At 50.3% G+C, this 26464-nt stretch overlaps 8 protein-coding genes across 8 annotated transcripts; 5 read left to right on the plus strand and 3 right to left on the minus strand.

The window, feature by feature from the left end:
• Positions 1 to 459: 459 nt before the first annotated feature.
• LDX57_009885 (WD repeat protein) lies at positions 460 to 3182 on the minus strand. The gene is made up of 6 exons (XM_046091627.1): positions 2338 to 3182; positions 1991 to 2090; positions 1726 to 1792; positions 1282 to 1619; positions 1064 to 1190; positions 460 to 1004 (listed from the first exon to the last, which is right to left on the minus strand). Exons 1-6 carry the CDS (start codon positions 2642 to 2644, stop codon positions 855 to 857), a joined length of 1089 nt encoding a protein of 362 aa, XP_045947604.1. The 5' UTR covers positions 2645 to 3182; the 3' UTR covers positions 460 to 854.
• A 1902-nt stretch (positions 3183 to 5084) lies between these two features.
• Positions 5085 to 5507, minus strand: LDX57_009886 (uncharacterized protein; the record flags this gene model as incomplete). The annotated part of the gene is made up of 1 exon (XM_046091628.1): positions 5085 to 5507. One exon carries the CDS (start codon positions 5505 to 5507, stop codon positions 5085 to 5087), a length of 423 nt encoding a protein of 140 aa, XP_045947605.1.
• Positions 5508 to 10177: 4670 nt separating this feature from the next.
• LDX57_009887 (class I SAM-dependent methyltransferase) lies at positions 10178 to 11326 on the plus strand (the record flags this gene model as incomplete). The annotated part of the gene is made up of 2 exons (XM_046091629.1): positions 10178 to 10284; positions 10435 to 11326. The coding sequence occupies 2 exons, from the start codon at positions 10178 to 10180 to the stop codon at positions 11324 to 11326; spliced, it is 999 nt and encodes a 332-aa protein (XP_045947606.1).
• Positions 11327 to 12509: 1183 nt separating this feature from the next.
• SWD1 (Set1-mediated histone H3-K4 methylation subunit Swd1) lies at positions 12510 to 14190 on the minus strand (the record flags this gene model as incomplete). The annotated part of the gene is made up of 5 exons (XM_046091630.1): positions 12510 to 13584; positions 13660 to 13800; positions 13856 to 13944; positions 14010 to 14071; positions 14121 to 14190. 5 exons carry the CDS (start codon positions 14188 to 14190, stop codon positions 12510 to 12512), a joined length of 1437 nt encoding a protein of 478 aa, XP_045947607.1.
• An 840-nt stretch (positions 14191 to 15030) lies between these two features.
• On the plus strand, positions 15031 to 15192 carry RPO21_1 (DNA-directed RNA polymerase II core subunit rpo21; the record flags this gene model as incomplete). Its single annotated transcript, XM_046091631.1, has 1 exon — positions 15031 to 15192. The coding sequence occupies one exon, from the start codon at positions 15031 to 15033 to the stop codon at positions 15190 to 15192; it is 162 nt and encodes a 53-aa protein (XP_045947608.1).
• A 427-nt stretch (positions 15193 to 15619) lies between these two features.
• RPO21_2 (DNA-directed RNA polymerase II core subunit rpo21) lies at positions 15620 to 21249 on the plus strand (the record flags this gene model as incomplete). Its single annotated transcript, XM_046091632.1, has 2 exons — positions 15620 to 20454; positions 20511 to 21249. The coding sequence occupies 2 exons, from the start codon at positions 15620 to 15622 to the stop codon at positions 20524 to 20526; spliced, it is 4851 nt and encodes a 1616-aa protein (XP_045947609.1). The 3' UTR covers positions 20527 to 21249.
• Positions 21250 to 21282: 33 nt separating this feature from the next.
• On the plus strand, positions 21283 to 24172 carry HRD3 (ubiquitin ligase complex subunit HRD3). Its single transcript, XM_046091633.1, has 4 exons — positions 21283 to 21433; positions 21508 to 21630; positions 21706 to 23637; positions 23692 to 24172. Exons 1-4 carry the CDS (start codon positions 21391 to 21393, stop codon positions 24096 to 24098), a joined length of 2505 nt encoding a protein of 834 aa, XP_045947610.1. The 5' UTR covers positions 21283 to 21390; the 3' UTR covers positions 24099 to 24172.
• A 171-nt stretch (positions 24173 to 24343) lies between these two features.
• Positions 24344 to 25264, plus strand: LDX57_009892 (putative DNA repair protein Dds20/Mei5; the record flags this gene model as incomplete). Its single annotated transcript, XM_046091634.1, has 2 exons — positions 24344 to 25117; positions 25172 to 25264. 2 exons carry the CDS (start codon positions 24344 to 24346, stop codon positions 25262 to 25264), a joined length of 867 nt encoding a protein of 288 aa, XP_045947611.1.
• Between the last annotated feature and the right edge of the window lie 1200 nt (positions 25265 to 26464).

Raw genomic sequence — 26464 nt, forward strand, 5'->3', positions numbered from 1 at the left:
CTCTCTCTCTCTCAACTTCGTAGGTTCGAGTGAAGATGAGGGGTTGTTGGATATCTGGTTGGTCGATTGATCGGTTCGTTTCGGATTGATGTATCAATTCAGTATCCGGAGGAGGTGTAGGGCGCGCAGTCGGTACTAGGTACTAGGTAGGAATGTAGTTTCTGATAGGCGTACGCGCTGTGCGATGTGATGACTTTTTCTTTTCTTTGCGGCGGCTCGCCGGGATGGATGGAGTCGGCGTTTTTGGAGTCGTTGAGTGCCAGTGGTGGTCAGTCCGAGAAGGAAAAAAAAAAAAAAAAAACTAAGCACTCGCGCACAATCCGCTCATGTAATCTATATGTAAGATGGAAACAAGAAAGAGTGAGTGAACGCCTGGCGCGTCGCAAACACAAGCAAAATCACAAACGAAAGAAATGAAGGGATTCACTTTCCGGAGGGAAAAAAAAAAAGTTGGAGAATGGAAATAATTGATTTCCCGCGGAGATAAGAAAGGAAGAGATTTTTCTGGTGTTACTTTTGCAGAGGGACGGCAGCAGTTTCTGAGGTTGTCGGTTCGATCCCGGGCGACTACTTTTGGGCTTTTTTTGCTTCTGTATGTACCCTCCCTCAACCGACCATCTAACACGAACCACTGATCCATCGGTTCTTCTAACTACTGTTTTCATTTCTACTACGTTTGAAATAAGTGTACGTCCTGACTATGCGGGTCGCTATTAAGGCACGGACATTCCACTACAGCAAGATACATATGTTCTTGCATCTCAGCGCGGAGGAATATATTTTCTTTGGAAACTGTACTTGACACTTGATTTTCATGTATAAACAACCACACCACATCACCAATAGACAAACGTTCAATACGGGTTAAACCGCCCCTTCTCCTTACCCCTCTTTCCCTTAGGTCGTGCCGTCTTGGTCGAAGAATCCTCCGTGCCCATTCCCTCGCCTTGCGGTTTCCAGGCACGCACGAATCCATCCTCACCGCAGGTGAACACCGATTGGGACTGTGATTCATTAGCTAGGCTGCGCGGTCTTGAAGTGAGAGCAGCAGAATGAAACACACCTGCTCATCCAAATACACAGAACGAACAATCTCCTCGCCGTGACCACCCGGAAGACGCCACAGGTTCTCCCGGTTGAACTGCCACGACGGGCTAGCCGACAGAGGAACCAAGTCCAGGCGTTGTTCGCTGACGTCGTTCGTTAGCACACAACATACGGCCAAGAGCCAGGGCGAGAGGGGGTAGGGGGATGGCCATAAAATGAGCTGCCTGAACGCACCTCGTACTGCCAGCAGCGACGTAGGAACCCTGACTGCCAATGCACAGCTGAGCGACATACTCGCAGCCAAGCGGTTCTCTCAGGTTCCCAAACTGGACGGGCTCCGGCTCCTGCGCCTGCTCATCTGGGTCCGTGGCCGGGTGAATCGAAAAGACCTCGTCGTGGCTGAGCGCGTAGATCGCCCGCTCGGTAAGGAAGCCGGCGTGGTGCACGGAGCCATGGTTGATGACTTGCACCAGGGCATCATCCTCATCGGCGATGGTGGTGTTGTAAACATTGACGAGGCCGTCCGTGCTTCCGGACAGCAGGAGGTTCTTTTGCGTGGGATGATATTGAAGCTACCAATCAGTCGATCGCTCGTTAGTTTGATGAACTGGCATGTGTTGTAGGGGTTTCCCTTTCATCCTGGGTTAATCTAAATCAGGAGGTGCAAGTACAACGCACCTCAGTTACGTCGTCGTTGTGGCTCTCAACATATTGGAGTGAGTATTGGGCGGGTGATCTGACATCCCTGTTGCGTCAGTTAGCAGCTCGCAGGATCCAAATAATGGAGGAAGTCAGAAGAGGGGGAGGAAAGGGGAAAAAATAAAATGAATTAAAAAAATAAAAAAAAAGACGGGATGTCGATGCCCATCCATGAAATCTTCGCCTGACAGCGAATCGATCTGACCAGGTTCATCATGAACAGGTAAGAAATCCCAGAACGTACCAGAAAGCAACAACCGCCTGGGACGAAGCTAGCTCGGTTCCAGCAACGAGACTGTTAGTTGCGGCGCAGCAGGCGATGGACAAAACAGGCGCTTGGTTTGCTGCGGCAGTCAAAGGTCAGCATGCAATCATCGGATGCCGTGCATTTCAACTAAGAAAATAAACTTCGAGAGTTGGACAACAACTCATCACAAACATGCATGATAGTAGATTCATCCCGGATTTCGACATTGTGGAAATGAGGGGTTGGAGATGGTGACTCCAAATAATGATAGCCATCGCCGAAAAATAGCAACTCCAAAAAGAGAAAGAAAAAAGAAAAAAAAAAGGAAAAAGAGGGATGCCTACATGTCTCCATCGCAGCCACGGCCGCCTTCTTGCGCGTTCGTAAATCCCAGAGCTTCACTTTTCCATCTCTTCCTCCGGTGGCCAGTAACTGCTGGTTGTCATCATAGGACTTCAATGCAGTGACTCCCTCGTGGATGTCTGTAGCCACTAGAGACACATGGTTCAGACTAGCAGCGTCGAAGGTGCGGAGAGAGTCATCGGACGAAATAGCAGCAAATGAACCTGGAGATGACGCCTCAAGGGAGTAGATGTAACTGCCCTCCGCAAGGGAGAGCGAGGAGGAGGCCGTAGCTTTTAGCGTATGCATGGCTAACTAACTAGCCTGTGATCGCCTGGCCAGAAAGGACAAGGAAAAAGCAAATGGGGGAAAGAGGGAAAAACTCCTGTGGTGGATGGACACCCCTCTCCGATAGGGTAAAAGACAAGAGAACTAGGTCTCAGCCTCAGATAGATAGAGAACCCCTGCACCGGGGCAGTCTAATACGAGATTTACTTGGTGGAAAGGCGAGTTGACAATTGTTTGTCGTCGCTGCAGTGTTGTGGCTTGACGGGGAATTCGATATCAAGCCGAAGTGGGTGTGCACGGGAAACCTCCGTAGCCTCAATCTTTTGCGTCTCTTGCTTTGGTGCTTTTTGACGTGGCTGTTTCCAATAGGGATGGACGATAGACGATGGCACGGTGTGATTCCAAGAAATGCTAGACAATCGCTGATCTCGAACCGAGCCGCCTCCTCTTTTCTTTTTTTCTTGTTTCTTTCTTTCTTTTTCTCTGGTCCTTATTTCCTTGGAGGGAGTTGATACTTCCAAGATACCCGGAGCGGCGGAAGCCAAGAATTTCCTTTTCCTTTTTTTTTTCCCCTTTTGAGGCCTTACCGCGGCCTTGGTGCCTGATTCTTGGGGCTCACCACCCGTTAGTTGCCTTCCCCAAAGTCTTTTACTGTACTTTTCCCTTGGATGACAGCAACTAATTGGAAAAAAAAAAAAAAATAAAAAACCGAAAAGAAAATCAGGCAATACTAGCTGCAACAGACCAACGCGGAACAAATTATGCAAACGCCGATATTATCTTACTATCCAAAACTGTTGGTTTCTTCCATTCCCAACCGTACGAATGCACAAGTCCATCCATGCCATTTGGGGGGAGGGAATCCCCCCCATCAGATGATCAAGGATGGATAGATCCAAGAGTGCGCGCCTTGAGACGATAAGGGCCGACCGAGCTTCCGTCTAGACCTTGAAAAAAAAATTCGGAACTGCAACCTTTCAAGGCTTTTTTCACCTTCTGGCCAGGGCACCCGTGGGTTCCCTCCGCTCATCCCCACTTTAGCCTGAGACAGGAGGCCGTTGGATTTGATCAACATATACACTACTGGTGTTGCTTGGACTCCGTAGGCACCGCCAGGAGACGTCTCCCGTTGTGCAGATCTACCTTGTCATGATTGATGAATGGGTAGCTGTGTATTCCTTACTGCAGGGGCTTGCCGATTGTTGATATCATCCCCCCTATCAATCGCCGAGGACGCCCTCGTGATGCGGGGATCGCACATGATATACCGGATGCTCGCTGTTAGTTGCCTCGCGAAAGAACCGGTAGAGAATTCGGTCGAAGCTTTGCCATATTAAAACGATGAATTTTACCAGGATGAGCCGAGTATTGCAGGTGATAGGGCAACTCGACCCCTGACCTTTGGTTGGACAAGAGAAATAGTTGAGTCTCCATTTCTTGGTCCGATCAGCCGATGGAGGGAGGGGGTCTCGCCAGAAAATGAAAAAGCAAAAGAAATTTTTTAAAAAAAAAGGCGAAAAAAAAAAAAAGGATCCAAGTGAGAGGGTGACCTCTGAATGGAGTACTAACGACTAATATGGATCAGAGGCTGAAATGGTCACCGGATTGGTCGATGGCCGCAGAAGTCTATTCGCAGCGTTATAAGCAAGGTGGAGCCCCGTTGGGGGGAAAAATTGGAAAAGAGAGAGAGAAAGAGAGGGAGCAGGCGAGTTGGCAGCTGGGATACCTGCCTACGGAGCGCAGGGTTGACTCCCCTCAGTGGCTAACTGCACCTAATTAGTTGCATGAGCACTGCCGCAAAAAGGTCCGGGGCTGTTTCTCCCAGGAGGAGCCAGGGACGCACCGTTGTTACTAGGGATTCGAAGCAGCCATGGCCAATAGCAGCCTAGAGAACCATCCTAGTCCACCGATGAAGCGGTGGCATCCTTCCTGCTCAGGCGACCAATAATGGATTTTTGTCGCAGGGATGGCAGCGGATTGGTTCCTCCTTCTGCGACCAGCGCAGGAGCATCTCTGTACCTGCTCATGGCAAAACTTAGTGGCTGCATCGGAGTCTAGGTTGGTTTCCCCAAGAATATAAAACCTGGAAGGTTTCGCATGATCTACTCGGTGATGATCGTTTGATTACGCCTCCCCCCACCTTTTTTCCTCCCAATCTTTCATCTCGAGGGTGGGATTTTTCTGTCAAATGATTTAAAGAGGCGTTGTGCGACGTGTCAGTCCGAGAGGGAATCTTTTGTTGGGAAAAAAAGAAACTCTCCGGGACACTAGAGAGACAATCGCAAATCAAGTGGATGTGCGATTAGCTTCAATTGGAGGAAGTTTCTATTGGTGACTTGTCATCGCGCCGTCACATCCAGGGACCGGCATGGCGTGCCTCGTTATACTCCGTATTTTATGGTTCGGGCCGGTGCCAAACATCAACCATGAATCTCCGCGAGTCAGGTAAGGTCTAGACATCTCATGATGTCTTACGTCGTGCTGGCAGGCAGTCAACAACCTGGTGAAACGGGATGGGAGGGGCGGCGTTGGGTAGAAAGCGCTTATCCACGATCAATGATATGGTACCGAACTTGAAGGGGATGTTGGCGAGAAGAGGGGGCGCTTCAAAATTAATCTCATCAGCTGGCCGAGACGCTCTAGGGAGAGGCAAGACCATGGTTGAGGACTTGAAAAGCAGGACTGGCGAGACGCCGGGTGAACGAAAGTGGGGAACAGTCGTGCGGTAGATATATCCGACGAGGTCAGCGCGGTGGAGAAGCCGGTCTTGATAGGAGCGAGTCATACTGTGTACGGAAGAGAGCAAGAAGCAAGGATCGGTAGGCGAAAGGGCGGCGCAGGTCAGCTGCAGGACTTGTTCCACGGAACCATTCCTTGGTGGCATTCTTGAGAGGAGAGGGAAAGGGGGGCTGGTAAGAGGACGGACGCGAGGAAGAATGGGGAGTGATCATTATCGGGTATGTCCATTACGGAGTATACTGGTAGGTAGAAAATCATAGTTGATTGAGAGCGAGAAGAGGAGAAATCGACTCCAACTCCAACTCCAACTACACCGTGTGCCGTACTAGTTAACTAACTGACTGCCTTGGACGAGGATTAGGTAAGTTCTCGCCCCTTTCTCTTGCACAGTAGACTAGAAAACGGGGGACCTTGTCATCCAATGGCTCTGGGCTAGAGGACAGGGATGAGGAGGTTTATATCGTGGCCAGATCTAAGGGGAGGAAATATGTTTGGTTGGTTGACCGTCATCATCGTCATGATTTCTGGTTCAAGTAAAATTTTCGCAGCAGAGCTGCGCCGAAATATGGGCATTAATCTATTTTCTACCCAGGATTATGTACGAGGTGCCTTAATAGGCATAACCCCATTGGTAGTAGCTCCCCATCCAGGATAATATGCCTCACCGCCGAAAATGAAATCCAGCATGGACTCTGGACTCTAGAAATTATGGATCCTTCCAAGATCACGGACTAAACCGGCCAATCAACTATTAGTCGATCGGTCAATCCATGGGTAGGCCCGATAGGTTTGTTTCTCAGATCACATAGAAAAGGATACATACACCTGAGGAGATAGCTGGTATATCTGAAAAGAAAAACTAGACAATTGGAATCGAAGAGGTAAAAAAAATTACCAAAAATACCTAGGACTGAAAACAAGAAAAGACCAGGTACGGACAGGGACACGGACTTGAGAGGTGAGCCTGTCAGCCACGGAGTACAGGGGGGTAGGATGCAGGAGCAAAAATAAATCTTATGCATCATGCTTGACCCAGGAATCTGGGAAGCGGTGAAATGATCAGCCCCATCACTGAGACCACCCAGTGAATCACAGGGCAATACTACCGTACTAATGATGGGGGGGTAGGAGGGAGTGGCTCACGATCCTCCTAGGCTCCCTTCCCCCCTCAAAGTTCCTGATCCCAACACTGAACACGGGCGTCATTCGGGGGGCGGATAGTGGCCTAGTAGGTGTTAGGCGATGCACGTCCGCGGTCCGTCCGGACTGATATGATACTAAAAAGAGTTCGGCGCGAAGTTACTTCAGCCAGACAGCCCGTCAAATGTCAATCATCAAGTGAAGATCGCTCGACCTTGGCCGGACTCTAGGACGGCGCGTGGGGGAGTAGCGGGTCGAGCTGCCGCCAAAAGTTACTCGGACACCGTCGACCGACCATGTGGGCTTGGTGAAGAAATGAGGGTACCCAAGGTAGCAACGAGAGTCTTTCGGTTGCAGAGGATTTCCACAGACTCTGTAGATGGCAACTCAACGGGTACAGCTCGTATAACCGTGGAGACCAGGACTCGAGACGATGTTACTTACTAAGTTACTACTAGCCAACGGTGTACATAGTTAGTTGCCTCTGTAACATTGCTTAGTATGGAAAGTTGGAGGTGCCTTCGACGCCAGACCTTGCATAGCTCCATAATCCGAAACGAACCGATCCACTTTGAAGCGGCTGCACGCAATGCCGTGATTAGTGACCCTGCGGAAATGGAGGGCTGGGGTCATTTTTGGTTTGCTCCTCGGACGCTACGGAGGAACGCTCGAAGGGGAGCCAGGCCCGAAGCTTCGAATCCTGCAAACCACTGCGTTGGTACCGCTGCCTGACGCTGGCATGCCTGAAAATGCGGGCAGCAACTAGCCTGAATCAGACGGAGTACGTGAGTGGCCCAAGCAGAAAAAGGTTGAAGGGGGGAACGGAAGGAGGACAAAGGACAAAGACTAAAGGGCGAGGAATAAAAGGTTGGATTATTTAATTAAGTGTGGGAGGCGGTCCGCATCCCGCCCGGAAGTCACTTTTTGTAGTAGTTGGCTTTGGACCCATCAATTTAATTTTCTTTTTCTTCCTTCTGGTCTTGCCCCTCCTTCGTTCATCCTCTGAGCGGTGTTAGAATAACGAGCAAAGAGGAGAGTATTAAAATACATACTCCGGAGTTATTAGATGATAGAAATCAAAGAATAGAAATAAATTGAAATTTCTAGGCGCTGGAGGAGAGTGGTCATATTAATAGTAGTTGGGGCTTAACCTAGTGTAGCTGTTGGCTACGGAGTATATTTTTATTTTTGGTGTGTTTCCCGTCATGTTTCCCTGTCTGTTCCACACCAAGGCACTCACTGAACGGAGCATGACATTGGACAATGGAGAACATCTTTCGCTTTACATTGTAATAATTTAACTCATCTAACTCCGTACCGCCTACCTACTTGTCAAAACTATAGATCGACTGCCACTATTGTGAGTGACTCAACCAACCCCTCCTGATTAGCCGGGAGAAGTAAGTCCAGTCCAGGAGACAAAGTCAAAAAGAATCCTTTAATTTATTCTGCGAAAGGTTATCGCCAAATTCGATCCAGTCCAATCCTTTACCGCCACTTTACTGTTGATCGATCATTGGACTCGTAAAAATGGTGCGAGGGCCCGAATACTCGGGTGGGTGATTTTAGGGCTTTTTCTTTTTCTTTCTCAACCCCCTCTTTTACACTAAAATAAATAGAAGAAAAAAAAAATTAAATAAAAAAAAACGTGAATTGCTTTTCTCTCGACATGTGGCTTCTACGGAGTAGCCGGCAGCATCGCCGCTATCCTACCACCCAGCAGTAGCACCTACCAACTAATATCCATGCATCCCGGCACGCCTCCGGGCTTTCCACACGCACCCGTACAGGTGCCGCATGTATCGGATACCCAATGATATCGGGCACTATACTTGGACGGCGTAGTAGATGGACGTCACCGTCAAGTACCTTCTTACATCATTAAATGTCCCCTACGCCGAGGAGGTTCCCCGCTGACTCCTGCAGTCATCAGCGCGAGTAACTAATCGCCAGTAGATTTTGAAGATCCATGTAAACATTCTACTACTATCTAGTGACGGACAAACCCGCAACCATGGTTGATGGAGGGGCTTCCATGAGTCTATTGAGCCAATGAACCGGATGAAAACCTAAGTGTAAGCTGAACCATGGTACGCTAGCGCAACCGAGTAGGTGAGTAAATCAAGCCAGTCCGTGTAATGCTTTGATTGTTGGACAGCCAGCGCCCAGCGAGCCAGGACACATACACATATGTAGACAGTACAAGTACATAGATCGCGAGCATCGAGTGTCTTGTCGACCATGCCGGCTTGCGCGTGTTTCTTTTTTTGCTCGCCTCGCAACAGCCCCTTTTTCTGGCATGCCCGTCTCGACCCCGGTCGTCTTAATCCGAACTCATTAATCATTATCAATCACTCGGGGAAAGGCTGATTCTCAGCGCCTCAGGCCCCCTAACCGCCCCGCCCTTGCGCCCGTGGACCCAACGGGGACAAGACAGCGGCTGCAGCAACCTTAAAGAAAAGCCCTCTATTATTTGGGTTTTTTATTTTCGTTTCTGTTATTATCGCATTATTTTTATTATTATTCATGAGCAGGGATATTATTTATTCCATTTTATTTTACTCATTTTCTTTTGGGTCTCGTACTCTCGTCCTGGTGAACAATCCCCTTCGCTTCTCCGCCAGACCACCCTGCTTCCTTTCCATTTTTGGCCGTGACCTACTCCGTACTTCGCTTCATCTACCTTCCCCTTCCCTACCTTCTACGGTAACTCTCTCGTTTCGTTCTTCCTTCCTGACCCCCCTCCCCTTTGGCCCTTTCCCGGTTCGGCGCCTTTCTTGCAATTGACTCGACTGTGGCTCGCCCTGCAAACCAAGGTTGATTGAGCTCCATCTGTCATTGCTGTTGACTCGCGTCTAGTAGATCTCCGTGCCGTGACCGCTACTCTTTTTTCTTTTCTTTTCTTTTCTTTTTTATTTTTTTATTTTTATTTTTCCCTCTTGTTTGGCTGAGCTTTGATCATCGCGGGGGGAAGTAACACGGCGCCTGGTTTATTTCATTATCTTTCCACTTCCTTCTCTATTTTTCTTATTTTCCTGGCTCTGGATTTCCAGGATTATTTATTTTCTCGCCCATTGCCTCTTTCTGGTCGTGGTTGGAAGTCTTCCCATGATTCAGTTCCGGCCCAGCTAGGTGCATTCGAAAGTGTGATCTGCTGCAAGTCGCCTCCATTTTTATTTTGACTCTTTTCTTTTTCTTCTTCTTCTTCTTCTTCTTTTGTTTCTTTTTATTCCTATTTCTATTCCTATGCCCCTTGGTGGGCCCCATACCCTGACTGACCTCTTTTAGCTCTCGTACGGCAAACAGTATCATTTCGCAGTCCAGTACCACCGGACCATTCTCGGGATTTATGCTCGATTCTACCTCTTCTTTGCACTCCCACGAGTTGTCCTGCTCTATGTTCTGCCTGTCGCCTGGTCCAGATTCCATATACCTGCTCCACCGACTTCCGCGATACTGACATCAGCCCGCCACCTTCTCTTCCGGGCACCATCCCCCACCTCCCTGTAAACAAGCGAGACTGTTTCTTTCCCGACAAAATCTCGTTTTGTGCACTCCGTGATGTTTGGGAACGGTCAAGTCGAACAGCGACCTCTTCCGATGGCCTCACCATCTCAGAATCACTTCTACTCCCAAACGACGGATGCGAGCCGCTCGAGAAATAATTCGGACGCAATGGACATCTATGTGATAACCGATAGGGATACTGCGAGGGAGGAAGCGTCTGGCTATAGCTCTTGGAATCGCAATGGGTCACCGAGCATGAACTCTACTTATAGCAAGTATTTCTCTCTGATTTCCTTACAGTCTTGCCTTGGGATCGCATCCCCCACTTGCCGTTTCCCCCCGCAACCCTCCAAATTAATATAAGTAAGCTTGGTATCATTGGACGGCTAATGTGCGATCCCTGATCGTCTTGTTTGCCTATATAGGAGTTCCGAGAAACAACCTTTCCATGAAGAGAACGGACGCACCTACCACGGTTTTCGCCGAGGAGTCTACCAGCTGCCTTGCGATGAGCAGGAACAGGATCGCCTTGATATCTTCCACAAATTGTTCACCGTGGCGCGTGTCTCGGATGGGTTGATCTATGCTCCTCATCCGAGAGATGGCCGGTTCTTGGACCTGGGATGCGGGACTGGGATCTGGTCGATTGACGTGGCCAACAAATACCCCGAAGGATTTGTCGTGGGCGTAGACCTTGCTCCTATACAACCGCCTAATAAGCCGCCTAACTGCGAATTCTACGCGCCCTTCGATTTCGAGAGCCGCTGGACCCTGGGCGAGGATTCCTGGGACCTCATCCATCTGCAGATGGGCTGTGGTAGCGTGCTAGGTTGGCCGAACCTGTATCGGAGAATATTTTCCCATCTACGACCGGGGGCCTGGTTCGAGCAGGTGGAAATCGATTTCGAACCCCGATGTGACGACAGCCCGTTGGAAGGGCTGGCTTTGCGCCAATGGTACCAACTTTTGAAACAGGCTACGCAAGACACCATGCGCCCAATAGCCCACAACTCTCGCGATACCATCAGAGACCTCCAGGAGGCCGGGTTTACGGAAATTGACCACCAAATGGTGGGGCTACCCTTGAACCCATGGCACCAGGATGAACACGAGAGGAAGGTTGCTCGGTGGTACAACTTGGCCATCTCGGAGAGCATCGAGTCTCTCAGCCTGGCTCCGTTTAGCCGAGTCTTTGGTTGGGATTTGGATAAAATCCAGCGTATTGCTGCCGACGTGAAATCAGAAGCCTTTAACAAGGAAATCCACGCCTACAACATTCTACACATATATCAGGCGCGGAAACCTCTGAACAACTGATCGTCAAATTACAAGCCGCGCGAGACAGACAGACATCGGTCAGGATACGCCAGTGTCAATACTCGCGCCAGGACACTGGTTTGACGAGTCGATGAGATAAAGTATTTCACTTCCCTCCCGATCATTTTTCTCCGCTCCTGGGTGAGCAGTGTAGATCACTGCGGCTGGAGATCGATCCATTGCTTCTTGGAAGCGATTCTGCACCCGGGTCTTGCCTCTCATATGCGCTGGGGCAATTGAATGCGTATTCGCGCAATTATTGTCCCCTGCCGCACCATGATCCTCGAAATGACGGTGGCGGTCATGCCGAAAGTTAGCACGACCGCCACTGGAAACCCGAACAGTCCTCTGTTCATACTCTGTTTCATCCTCCTTCGGGAATGGCGATATTGCAATTGCAAGTTATGCCGCGACGACCGTCCACATTGCATACGCCATGCCAGTGCTGCTGCATCCCATCAAACTTTGCTGCTACTTTCTTCAGATTACATCAGGTGACATCTATCCTAAAGGTAATCGTTACTGTGAAGTCGAAGTCGAAGTCTTAATAGATGAAGGCAAATGTAAGGATAAAGTATCGCATCTCCCCTTAGAACACCTACCGGGATTAGACATTGCCGCATGGCCAGGAGATCCAGGAGACGGTGAATGGAACGGATCTTCGCGACCATGTCTCAGTTGCTTATCTGCATTCCCCTGTGCACCCCCGTCAATATCTGATACATATCGATTGGCATCTTAGGTTTGAGATCTCTTGCTGGTGGCTGTATAGTTCAAACCAGTCTTCTTTTTCTTTCTTCCTGTTTTTCTCAAAACTATAATAAAGCTTTATAAAAATTCATATTGGCTACAGAGTGAAAGTTGATTCAATTTTCGAATTCTGAAAGATAAACCTAGGCGCCTGATTGGTTTATTGATTGTAGTTATTCTGCGCAATGATTTGTAATGAAGTAGGTATAAGATACTGTGGTATTGGGTATAGATAGGTACTTCCAAGATATGACAATCGTCACCAGAAACGCTCATAACCTCATACATGACCTTCCAACAAGAACCGAAGTAAAAACAACCCGAACTCAAATCCCACCGGTCTAAATGATAAAGAACAAATTTCCTTCCCTAATGATGATCCCAAAGACATAGTAAGACAGATGAATAGAATGAGAAAGATAGGTAGGGGAGTTCATCGTCGCCGCTCCCTCCCCCCTCTGCCGGTCCCGTTTCTCCCACCACCGGCCGTCGAGTCCTTATCGCCGTCGTTGTTCATCCACTCACGACCGGCACCAGGACTGCGTCGACGCATGGTTCCCGGCCCCACAGCCACGATATCCTCTTCGCTTTCGCTATCGGAGATGTCGAGGAGGACGGGCATTCGGAAGGATTCAATCTCCTCGTCTGCGTCGCTCTTCTGGGAGTCGATGGTCAGGACATCAGGGACCTCATCTTCCTGGTCAAGACGGCGTTTGTGAATTTCTTCAGCTGGATGGACGTCGAATTCGTCTTCGCGCTCGACGTACTCGACATTTTCTTCAACCTCACCGAAATCAGGCGCCAGGGCGGACCATTTCTGCGGCGTCACGATGGACCAGGTGTAAATATGTCCGGACTCAAGGCCGCAGGCGACGACCATGGGCCGATGGGGGTGCCATTCCACGACGCCGAGCTCTTCCCGCGGCCCTTCGAGTATCTTGACCAGAGAGCCGTGGCTGCGTTCCCACACGTAGATGTCGGGGTTCATGTAGGTGGAGGCGGTGACGAATTCACTGGTGGATGAGAAGGTGACGTGATTCCAGCTGAGGCGGTTGACGACGTCTTGGAATTTGTGCTCGACCTGGAGTTTGATGTTGGCGAGTTCGAGATCGATGCCGAGCTGGGAGAGATCGGGCATGAGAATTGTGCGGATGACTCGATCGGAGCTGTTGATTAGGATATCTCGTCCGTTACTGGAGAGGCGTATAAGAGTCACTAAGCCGTTGCAGAGCCGCGAGGAGTGAATGGTGGTGCAGGTTTGAGTCTCGATGATATTGATCCAGCCTTTAGAAGTCCCCGCGATAATATGGTTTCCTAGCGCAGTGAAGATGGTCACGCAAGTCGACTGCTTTGCATCTTGGGCTGCTTGTTTTGCGGCCACGGCGGGGTCAACTTCTTCAGACTTGGGGCGGAACGGAGCGGAGGGAAGGATGCGCTTGATGGGTTTGGGAGATGAGACGTCGACGAGTACGGGCTGCTCCTCGAATAGAGAGGCGACAAATAACAAACTAGAGGATGAGAAGCCATTAGCACGCAATGCGACCTTGAATGCCAGTACCAAAGCAATGGTCGCAAGGACTTACTGGTTGTAAGGATGTAGTTCGGCAATGTACACAGGAGCCTCGAATCGGACAGTGCGCACCCTTGACCCGTCTTTCAGATCCCAGAGGATACACTTCCAATCTTGCGAGGAGCTCAAAAGATAACGACCATCCCTAGACCAACTTTATATCGACGTGAGCCTTTGTGCAATCGTAAACAAGACAGCGAAATGTGTACCTGAGCGATTGGATCTGTCTAGTGTGACCCCGTAATTTTCGCGCCACTCCATTTGTCTCTATGTCGAAGATGACCACGGTACCGTCTACCTAACATTATGGGTCAACATTTTGCAGGTGGGAAAAGAGTCGCGGGTATTTGTGAGAAGACATACTCGTCCGGAGGCTAGATAGTCGCCCTTGCGATTAAAGCGTAAAGACGTCGCATGGCCGCTTCCTGAACCTGTTAGTGGTTGGGCGCTCCAAAATGAAAACTGGAGCCATACTCAGTTTCTCTGTTAGGGTGTCTGGGTAGTCCTGAGCCAGGACAAAGGGATCAATAAGGGACAGATTCATTGCGCCGAATAAAGAGGTTGCGCCGTCAAAGAAAGTAACAGGAATAGTAACAAGGAGGTAAGGGGAAGACGAAAGGGAGAAATCTGAAAGATCACCGTAGAATCCTAGCCCAGAAAGAAGGCCAGGATGACTGGCTGAGAACAATCATCCAGTGCAACAGGGACGCTACTGCGATTGCCTGCAGGCGGGGAGATTCATGGTCGGCAGGTGAATCTGATGAAATCTGGAAGGTTGGAACCTGGGGCTGCCGGGCGGTCAGAAGGCCTCTAAACGGTGAAGAACAGACTCCACCGCCTTTGCTTATTACTGGGTTTGATTGACTCTCAGCTATCGGTCACCTCCGTCTGCCAAGGTTTGGGTCTTGGCATTGATGTCTTATAATTGCCACCGCGCTAGTGCCGGGTTGCGGCTCAGAAAACTCGTGCCCCATCGACCACCGACCTGACGTCCAACCATCTCCCTTTCATCACCTCGACACGCTGCTTTCCCATCGCCCAACGCCCCCGACCATCGCGTTTCGCATCGCGATATCACTCTTTCAGTTGGACGATTCGCCTCCATCGATCGCGGCCCTTTTTTCTTTCGCCTTTTTTCGAGTTCGCGACGTCGGTGGATAAGGTCGCAGGCGCCCTCGTGGCAAGGGCTGCCAAAGGCCTCAGCCGGCCAGCTGCTTCGCAAACTCCTCAACTGTCGCTTTTGCACATCTGAGAGTTAACATTATCGACTTCTTGGACTGATTATTCGCGGTTTTACTGTTTTCGCATCGCCCGTTTCTTTGCGATACGTCACCTGCCCCCGTCTTACCTCTCGAGCAACGCATCTCCGTGACCGACCTTCATCATGTCGAACGTGTTTTTCCCTTACTCCAAGGCGCCTTTGCGCACCATCAAGGAGATCCAGTTTGGTCTCTTCGCACCCGAGGAACTCAAGCGGATGAGTGTGGTACATGTGGAATACCCGGAGACGATGGTGAGTCTCCTTTCTTTGTCTGCCGGTCACTAGACCATCCGGGATGCTAACGGAACGTGATAACACCAGGATGAGCAAAGGCAGCGTCCTCGGACAAAGGGTCTAAATGATCCTCGCTTGGGAACAATCGATCGGCAATGGAACTGCGAAACCTGTGAGGAAGGCCAAAAAGAATGTCCCGGACACTTCGGGCATATCGAACTTGCCACCCCAGTTTTCCATATCGGTATGTTGTCATTTTTGAGACAAGCACTGAATATGCTTGCTTGGGTGTTCGCGCTGACGCTTTTTTGTTCCTTAGGTTTCTTGACAAAGATCAAGAAGCTACTCGAGACGGTCTGCCACAACTGTGGAAAGATCAAAGCCAATACGGTTAGTCATCCCTTACGGGATGGCAAAACTATAGATGGCATTGCTGACCTAGAGCCAGTCCGACCCCAAATTCTTAGAAGCCCTTCGCATGAGAGACCCGAAACGACGATTCGACAACATCTGGCGTTTGTCCAAGGATGTTTTGATATGTCAGGCCGACCAACCTGAAGACGACGACCCGTTTTCGAAAGAAGCCCAGAAGCCTACGAGAAACCATGGCGGGTGTGGAAATGCCCAGCCTCAGATTCGGAAAGAAGGCATCACCTTGGTTGGAACATGGAAGCCTAACAAGAGCATGATGGACGATGACATGGATATGGCACAGCCGGAAAAGAAAACCATCACCCCATCAGTGGCACTGAACGTGTTTCGCACCATCTCCCAGGAAGATGTTCGCATCATGGGGCTGAGCAATGACTATGCTCGCCCGGAGTGGATGATTGTTACCGTCTTGCCGGTCCCGCCCCCCCCTGTCCGTCCTAGTGTGCTTGTGGGTGGTAGCACAAGTGGCCAGCGTGGTGAGGATGATTTGACTTACAAGTTGGCTGAAATTGTGCGCGCAAACCAGAATGTCCAGCGCTGTGAGCAGGAAGGTGCCCCGGAGCACGTCGTGCGTGAATTCGAGTCGCTACTCCAGTACCATGTCGCTACTTACATGGACAACGATATTGCTGGTCAACCGAAGGCCATGCAGAAGTCGAACCGACCTGTCAAAGCTATTCGCAGTCGTCTAAAGGGTAAGGAGGGTCGTCTGAGACAGAACTTGATGGGTAAGCGTGTGGACTTTTCCGCGCGTACAGTTATCACTGGTGACCCCAACTTGAGTCTGGACGAGGTCGGTGTTCCCAAAAGTATCGCGAGAACCCTGACATATCCCGAGGTTGTTACTCCTTACAACATCGAGAAGCTGCAGAATCTGGTTATGAATGGTCCCAATGAACACCCCGGAGCACGGTACATCGTCCGAGATAACGGCGAGCGCATTGACTTGCGTCACGCTAAACGGGCCGGAGGTCAGCAACTACTCTACGGTTGGAAAGTTGAACGTCACGTCATGGACGGTGACGTTATTCTTTTCAATCGACAGCCTTCCCTGCATAAGGAATCCATGATGGGTCATCGCGTTCGTGTCATGCCGTACTCAACGTTTCGACTTAACCTGTCTGTCACGACTCCCTACAACGCCGATTTCGATGGTGATGAAATGAACTTGCACGTTCCTCAGAGCGAGGAATCGCGAGCAGAACTTAGCGAGCTTGCATTGGTTCCATGCAACATCGTATCACCACAGCGAAACGGGCCGCTGATGGGTATCGTGCAGGACACACTCTGTGGTATATACAAGATTTGCCGTCGTGATGCGTTTTTGACCAAGGACCAAGTGATGAACATTATGATGTGGGTACCTGACTGGGATGGTGTCATTCCGCCTCCGGCAATCTTGAAGCCCAGGCCCAGATGGACTGGCAAGCAGATGATCAGCATGGCTCTTCCTCCTGGTCTCAACCTTCTGCGTGTTGATAAGGACAGCTCGCCTCTTTCAGAGAAGTTTTCACCTCTGAATGATGGTGGTGTCCTGATCCATGGTGGGCAGTTGTTGTATGGAATGCTTTCCAAGAAGACTGTTGGAGCCAGCGGTGGCGGTGTTATTCACACCATTTTCAATGAGTATGGACCAGGCACTGCTGTGTCCTTCTTCAACGGAGCTCAAACCATCGTCAACTACTGGTTGTTACACAATGGTTTCAGTATCGGTATTGGTGATACTATTCCGGACGCGCTCACGATTCAGAGAATCGAAAATTGTGTGCGTGTCAGGAAGCAGGAGGTCGATGAAATCACTGAGAGTGCCACCGCGAATACCCTTGAAGCGTTGCCAGGTATGAACGTGCGAGAAACTTTCGAGAGTAAGGTCTCGCGTGCTCTCAACAACGCCCGTGACGAAGCCGGTAGCGAAACAGAGAAGAGTTTGAAGGATTTGAACAATGCCATTCAAATGGCTCGGTCTGGATCGAAGGGTTCAACCATCAATATCTCCCAGATGACTGCTGTCGTGGGTCAACAGTCCGTGGAAGGCAAACGTATTCCTTTCGGTTTCAAATATCGTACGTTGCCCCATTTCACGAAGGACGACTATTCGCCTGAATCTCGTGGTTTCGTGGAGAATTCATATTTGCGGGGTCTAACGCCGACTGAATTCTTCTTCCACGCCATGGCTGGTCGCGAGGGTCTTATCGATACTGCCGTCAAAACGGCTGAAACAGGTTATATCCAGCGAAAACTGGTTAAAGCCTTGGAAGAGGTCATGGTCAAGTATGATGGTACTGTTCGAAACAGTCTGGGAGATATCATCCAGTTCGTGTACGGAGAAGATGGTCTGGATGGTGCTCACATCGAGAACCAGCGAGTCGATATCATTAAATGCTCTGATGACAAGTTCAGAGATCGTTTCCGTGTTGATCTCATGGACCCTGAGCGCAGCCTTGGCCCTGATGTCTTGGAGCAGGCCAATGAGATTGCAGGAGATGTGGAGGTCCAAAGATATCTGGATGAAGAGTGGGAGCGGCTTCTGAAGGACCGGGCTTTCCTCCGGACTGTCGTCAAGGAAGACGAGGAGATGATGCAGCTTCCAATCAACGTGCAGCGTATCCTCGAGACTGCCAGGACTACATTCAGAATCCGTGAAGGAACAATCAGCGACTTGCACCCAGCGGAAGTTGTTCCTCAAGTGCAGTCTTTGCTCGATCGGTTATTGATTGTACGGGGAGACGACGATATCTCTCAGGAAGCCCAGGAAAACGCCACCCTGCTGTTCAAGGCGCAGCTACGCAGTCGTCTTGCGTTCCGCAGACTGGTCACGGAATATTCCTTGAACAAATTGGCCTTCCAGCATGTGATTGGTGCCATCGAGAGTCGATTTGCTAGAGCGGCTGCCAACCCCGGTGAAATGGTTGGTGTTTTGGCTGCCCAATCAATTGGTGAACCGGCTACACAAATGACTCTTAACACCTTCCACTTTGCTGGTGTGTCATCCAAGAACGTCACGCTTGGTGTTCCCCGTTTGAAGGAAATTTTGAACGTCGCCACCAACATCAAGACGCCTTCTATGACTGTCTATCAAGAGGCTCACAAATCTGGTGACAAAGAGGGTGCTAAGCAGCTACGAAGTGCTGTTGAGCACACTAGCCTGCGGTCCGTTACCGAAGCTACGGAGATTTACTATGATCCGGATATCCAAACCACTGTCATCGAGAATGATAGGGATATGGTGGAGTCCTACTTCATCATCCCTGAGGATGTTACGGACGATTCTTCCCGTCAGTCGAAATGGTTGCTCCGTATCATTCTGAACCGACCGCAACTTCTTGACAAAGGCCTTACTGTGCAAGATGTTGCAGCTAGGATTAAGCAAGCATATCCCAAGGATATCGCTGTAATCTTCAGTGATAACAACGCAGATGAGCAAGTCATTCGAATCCGGCAGATTCAAGACAACAAGGAGGAGGAAGACGATGAGGACATTGAGTACGATGTTACTCTGAAGAAATTGGAGCAGCATCTCTTGGATACCCTCACTCTTCGAGGCGTTGGTGGAGTCGAGCGTGCGTTCATCAACGAAAAGACCAAGATCCGTGTTCTCGAAGATGGTTCGTTGTTTACCAGCAAGAACGATCCTCTGTGCAAAGAATGGGTTCTCGAAACCAGTGGTTCTTCTCTCGGCGAGGTTTTGGCCATTCCAGGCGTCGATGCTACTCGCACGTACTCCAACCAGTTTATCGAGGTTTTCGAGGTCTTTGGTATCGAGGCTGCTCGTACCGCTGTTCTTCGCGAGTTGACGCAAGTGCTTGCCTTTGACGGTTCGTATGTCAACCACCGTCACTTGGCGTTGCTTGTCGACGTCATGACTGTGCGAGGCTATCTGACCCCTGTCACTCGTCACGGTATTAACCGTGCCGACAATGGTGCACTGATGCGCTGCTCTTTCGAAGAGACTGTGGAAATTCTGTTAGAAGCGGCCGCTTTCGGTGAACTGGATGACTGCCGCGGTGTTTCCGAGAACTTGATTCTGGGACAGATGGCACCCGCGGGTACTGGAGAGTTCGACATCTACCTTGACCAGAACTTGCTCAACACCGTTGTATCAAACAATGCTCGCTTTGGTGTTATGGGCGCTATCGGTGCCAAGGACGCAATCATCTCTGATGGTGCTGCAACCCAGTATGACACTGGCTCACCCATGCAAGAGAACGCTTACATTGGTACCCCTGATCCGGAATCGAACTTCTCTCCCATCCGCCAAGCCGGCGCTGAGACTCCTGGTGGATTTACTGAGTACCAGCCCAGCGGTGGCTTCGGTGGATTCAGCCCTGCGCCCACGAGCCCTGCCGGCTATTCCCCGAGCAGTCCGTTTAGTGCAAACCCGACATCCCCTGGCTATTCACCTACTTCGAGCTACTCTCCTACGTCCCCTGGCATGGGTATTACCAGCCCTCGTTTCATGACGTCTCCGGGATTCTCTCCTGCCAGTCCGTCGTTTGCACCAACGTCGCCGGCCTACTCGCCCACGTCTCCTGCGTATGGACAAGCGTCGCCAACCTCACCGTCATACTCACCAACTTCGCCAGGCTTCTCGCCTACGTCGCCCAATTACAGCCCGACGTCGCCAAACTTCAGTCCCGCCTCGCCTGCGTTTAGTCCTACGTCACCGAGCTATAGTCCTACCAGTCCTGCAATTGGTGGCGCCGGTCGGCACCTCTCACCTACCTCACCTACGTCTCCCAAATACACACCTACTTCGCCTGGATGGTCTCCCACGAGTCCCCAGACGTATTCTCCTACATCCCCCAACTTTTCCGGCTCGCCGACTTCTCCCGGAGGAGCCTCTCCTGGTTACAGTCCGACGTCGCCGAGCTTCAGTCCTTCGTAAGAGTTCCATCCCGTCATGGTCAAACGAATCCGCATACTTACATATTCTTTAGGTCACCCCGTCAGTGAGCTGGAAATCTTGATAGCTGGCTTCCTTTTTCTGTATCAATGTACTACCACCTGCATATCAGGACAACGTTCAAACCACAAAACCAAAAAAAAGAGAGAGCACATTTTGCATCTTATGCGCGGAATTGGTTGGTTATTTCTTCTACTATTTGGGCGTCTGCAGCCTTCGTTTTTCTTTCCCCCCTGAATGTACGTTTTTCACGTTATTAGCCCCATGGATTCATTTCCTTCAGTCTTTGAAAAAACCCCGGCCGAAATTGTGACCGAAATTTGTTGGCTGGTGATGCATGATTTCATTTCTCTTCAGAACATGGAAATACCAAGCGTTTTTAGAATTTGAAGAGCCGCGTGAGTTGCCCTCCCCATGTGCCAGGGACAGGTGCGTTGATTTTTGCTTGGACTTTGTTGTTTCCCTGGATTTGCATGGAGGGCAATTGCTATTCGAGTGTATTAATGATGTGGCCCTTTTTTCTTTCTTTCTTTTTTCTTTTCTTTTATTTCCTGTATACAGGTTGCACAGATGGATTATGGACCGAGAAGATGAAAATGTTATAAAAAAAACATAAAAAATGAAAAGATCTTTGAATCATCGTGTCTTGCTCATATGTAGATCGGAGTACACCTCAGTTAGGGCAGGACTTTTCGGGCAGAGTGGTTTGTCAGCCGCCAAGGAGTCGGTGAAATGAACCTCCGCTTGGACAGGTGGCCCGATCCGCTCAAGCGTGCTTGGGACCACTTAGAGGACCTCTCCGGTCCCCGCCGACTTAACCAGGCACATAAATCGGCTCTCGATGACGTTCTAATTCAGGACTGAGTCGCCATGTGCCGCTTATTACTGCATTCACCTGATATTTCGAAGTCACGATGAGGAACCTATGGTTATGGCGCTTTCTGCCCTTAGTTTTCCGTAAGTGCGCCCGCTGTTGCTGGTGGGAGTCGATGACGCGATGAGGAAGCTGACATTGTTCGTCTGTTAACCAGTGCTACTGCAGGCCTATGTGGTGGAGTCTAAGGGCCAGACCGATATTCCTTTACCACAAGATGCTGCTCATGAATCACACAAACAACATTCCCAAGAGGGATTTGACGCCCAACCGGGCAATGGTGAGTTGACCTGGCTTATGGCTCCAGCACCCATTGGCACACGGGACTAACATGCAAGCGATTATCCACGATTAGAACACGTAAACGCCGCACTTACGATCCTTCGTGACTCTAAGATCTCCGTCGCACCGAACGAAAAACCATCGGGTCTCATCGGATACGGATTACACTATGCCCAACAGGCTATCCGCGTACTGTTCTTGAATGGACCGCAGCCCGAAAATGCCGCTCGACAGAAGATGCATCCGAATCTCTCCAAAGCGGTGCATGAGTTGACGATAGCTGCAGAGGAGAGCCAGAATGCCGATGCGATGTTTCTACTAGCGGAAATGAACTTCCACGGCAACTTCACTCACCCCCGGGACTTCAAACAGGCGTTCTATTGGTACCAAAACCTGGCGTCCTTGACCGGAAACAATACGGCGCAGTATATGATTGGCTTTATGTATGCGACAGGGATAGGTGGTGGGGTGGAACGCGACCAAGCCAAGGCGATGCTGTACCATACCTTTGCGGCCGAAGCTGGAAACACGAAATCGCAGATGACGCTCGCATACCGGAACCACGCAGGAATTGGAACCGCCAGAAACTGCGACGAGGCTACGTACTTCTACAAGCGGGTGGCGGACAAAGCAATTGAGTACTACCGATCTGGCCCACCAGGCGGTCAAAGCATGGTCCGCGAATCATTCCGCTGGGCAGACGAAGAAGGTGGTGTGTATGGTGAGGGTGCCAGCGTATCAAGCTCGGGACCGAATGCGCTCCGCGATTCCCATGCCAGCACCGACGCTAGCTTGGAAGATGTTTTGGAATACTTGGATCTTATGTCCCGGAAGGGTGAGCTGAAGGCCACATTCAGTTTGGGAAAAATGCATTACGAAGGTGCCCGAGGCTTGCCTAGAAACTTTCGTAAGGCGATGAAGTACTTCAAGCAGATCACCAAGCGGTATTGGAACAAAGACGGATCCGTGAATCCGAATCATCCTCTTGGAATCGAGAAATTAGCTGCGAAAGCGGCAGGGCACATTGGCTTGATGTTTCTCCGTGGTGAGGGCGTGGAGCAAAACTATGCAACTGCGGGCTCTTGGTTCAGGCTTGGATTGGGCAACGGGGATGCACTCTGCCAACATCAGCTTGGGATCATGTATCTTCATGGATACGGCGTTCCCCAGGACGCATTCAAGGCCTCTTCTTATTTCAAAGCCGCCGCCGACCAAGACCTTCCGGCAGCCGAAACAAGACTCGGTGCTTTATTCTTGGACCAGGGTGACATTCCTACCGCTACTCGGTACTTCGAGCTGGCCGCGCGCTGGGGATGGATGGAAGCTTTCTATTATCTAGCGGAATTATCTAACAACGGCGTCGGCCGCGAGCGGCACTGCGGAATGGCCGCTTCATACTATAAGATGGTTGCAGAGCGGGCAGAAGTGATCCATTCATCCTTTGCCGAATCTAATGCCGCATACGAGAACGGTGACAAAGACCGGGCACTTGTTGCTGCCATGATGGCTGCAGAGCAAGGCTACGAAAATGCGCAGTCTAATGTGGCGTTTTTGCTAGACGAACAGCGCTCCTTGGTTTCATTCGATTCCATCCTGCCTGGCCTCAAGAAGAGCCGGTCGCCTTTGCTTCGGAACGCTGCCTTGGCTCTCATATACTGGACTCGGTCCGCTAAACAAGCTAACATCGACTCTCTAATCAAAATGGGCGACTACTACCTCAGTGGGAGCGGCATAGCTGCGGACGCCGAGAAAGCTTCGACCTGCTACCACACGGCCGCGGAGGCTCACTACAGTGCGCAGGCCTATTGGAATCTTGGTTGGATGCATGAAAACGGAGTTGCTGTGGACCAGGATTTCCACATGGCAAAACGTTATTATGATCTAGCACTCGAAACAAGCTCCGAATCCTATCTCCCGGTGAAGTTGAGTCTGCTCAAACTCCGCCTGCGGAGCTACTGGAATCGTATCACGAATGGAAAGATCAATTCTATCCAGGAAGATGATGGTAAGTCCTGGCCATATTTGTGATCCCATGAATCCTTACTGATCACAATGCCAGAGCCCCGCCCTCGCCGGACATTCAAGGAGTGGGTTGCAGCCTTTATTGAGAACGATGAAGAAGAAGAGGCCAATTATCGAGCGCAGATGTACAAGAGGGCAGAGGATGACGAAGAGGACCTGTTATCTACGGGCGCGGATTCTCGGCACGATCGTCACCAAGATGGCTACTATGACGACTTGGAAATGGATATTGACGACGCTGTTTTGGAAGGTCTCATAATGGTGGCCTTGGTAGTTACATTGGGCGTGCTCGTATACGTGCGACAGCAACGGAACCGAGACAGGCAGAACGAGAATGGAGGCGCGAACCCAGCGGCTGCGGCTAATGGGAATGATCGAGGGCTCTTTCCCCGGCCTGGAGAGCCTGAATTCGCTCAATGGGTAGCTGGTGGCGTAGGGCATTAGATGAGCTACATTGGTGTTTATCAGTCATATGATTTTGTACATGGTGTATTTTATGAGAATCTGCATTGAATTTCCAGTAGAACCTATGTCGATGCCTCAGGTGTCTGTCACGCGTTATCGATAAGCGACCTGTTTTTCCAACGCTTTCATCTCTCGACAGCCCACCCTTGTCCTTCCATGCGACTGCTAATCAGTTAATACTTCTGTTATGATGTAACAGAAGTTACACGCCGATTTGTTGGACGATGGGATCCGAGAAACTCAATGAGAAGCGTCGTCGCGCCGAACACGCAACCTCGGCGCTTTCGAAGCCATTCAAGTCTCCCCTCCGTCGACCAGCGCAGACAACGGAGGCCAAAGACGCATCGTCACCCACAATCACAAAACATATCTCCTCGTCTGCACATCAAATTAAAGAAGCTCATTCAGCTGAGAAGATACAAGAGCAACCTGCAACCTCGACCACAATTGCGTCCAACGCACCCATCAACTCGCCATCATCTAGTACTTTGTCACCTCTGGGCCTAGGAAGTCGCAAAAGGAAGAACCCGGCCAGTTATCTAACGCCAACTAAGAAGCCGGTTCTCCTAGACCCAGAGATCACCGAGCTCCAGAAGCAGCAAAGAGCGCTGCAATCGCGTCTTTCGGCGCTGCGTTCGGAACTAGACACAGCGCAACAAGCTCTCCGGGTTGAATCCTCGGATAAAGACACCGAGCTGGAGAAATTGATCGCGAAATGGAAAACCGCAAGTCAGGATGCAGCGGAGGAGGTGTTTGCGGGTGCGCAGGAACGTGTGGCTCGGCTTGGGGGCATGAAGGCGTGGAAAGAGCAGATGCGCAATAACAGTACAAGATGGGAGCAGGAGGAGATGAATTCGTGGTATGGGAGTGGCGATGCCGAGGGGGTTGATGTCGATGAAGAGGAGTTGGAGTCTCGAAAGGCGGAGATGCTGGAGCAATGGGATGTTCCTGGGAAGGAGGTTGAGGGTAAGAAACGGGAGGATTCTATTGAGGAAGAGGTTTGTTTGCTTGGTCTTGCGAGAGATGCGTAGCGGTGCTAATGAGATTCGCAGGAATTTACTATGGACTTCATGCTGAAGACATTGAATGTTGATTTGAAGCTTATCGGGTACGATAAAGAGAGTCAGAGATGGGTTAAGGATTGATTGAGCCTTTCATGCCTGGAGAGTATGGTATGGCTGCACTGTAACATTACCATGTGCTGGCTTCATTGATCGTTGATGAATAGCTTGTATGATATCTTCTTACCTGTCTCAAACATTGATCCATCTGAGCAACTCGACGCTAAACTCCCCGCTTGACTCCCCGTCGATGTGGGTCTCGGTGCTTCTCCTATCGCTTTCTCTTTCTCTGTCATCGAGACTTTCTCTTTTCTCTGGAGTTCGGTTACTCCGCGCAAGGTTAAGGTATCTATGCCTTCGAGTCCCAAAATTCCAAGATCGTTGGCATGCGCTCGATGTTTTCGCCTCAAACGCAGATGTGACCATGCGAAGCCCACATGTGGAGAGTGCAGACGCAGAGGGACCGAATGTCTCCCCGCGAAATCATCGAAAGACGGAGAGAATATAACAGTTTCTCTGAAATATCTGAAGCATCTCGAAGCCAGATTAGCGGAATTAGAGGGTTCAAAGGACAAAGCCTGCAGAACCTCGATGCATGTGCGGGATATTGGTGTCCAGACGGACCCAATCAATATTGCTAGCGCCGATCCTCCGCATATGCCCACATTTAATGACCTGGATACTATGTCAGCGGATGAGACTACGGATATTGGCATGGTGTCACAAGAAACAGGTTCACCTCTGGAGCCCTGTTCGTCTCTTCCGTTCGATACAACCCATACCTTGACGCCCAGGACTGACTCAATCCCCGCCGCTTCTCACCCGGGAGCACAACGACTGGGGGCCCCTCTAATATCCCGAGTTGCGTACGAAATGTGCCCCAGGCCAGCGGGCATAGGAAACTCTCCATGGACAGAAAATGAATCGTCCGAACCTCTTACTCCTTTCAGGACCCACCCACCTTTGCTGGAGGAAGTCTACACCAACCTCTACTTCAAGATCACGCATTGGTTCTGGCCATTTTTAAACCAGAGTGCCTGGTGGTCGTGGCATCATGACTGGACACATGACGAAGACGCTGAGCGATGGAAAGGATTCTTCATCTATATGGTTTATGCTATTGGGGCTTTGTTAAACAACGGACTTCATCCAGGCCAGGACTATGCGACACGTGCAGCAGATCTCTACACCTCTGCAATGACTTATTATCCTTATGTCATGGGACATTCATCTGCCGTTCTTCATATTAAAGCGTCGATCCTGATGACACTGTACTCGCTTCAT

Source organism: Aspergillus melleus (genome assembly GCF_016097325.1).
Source record: "Aspergillus melleus strain CBS 546.65 chromosome Unknown contig6, whole genome shotgun sequence".
NCBI classification, from domain to species: Eukaryota; Fungi; Ascomycota; class Eurotiomycetes; order Eurotiales; family Aspergillaceae; genus Aspergillus; species Aspergillus melleus.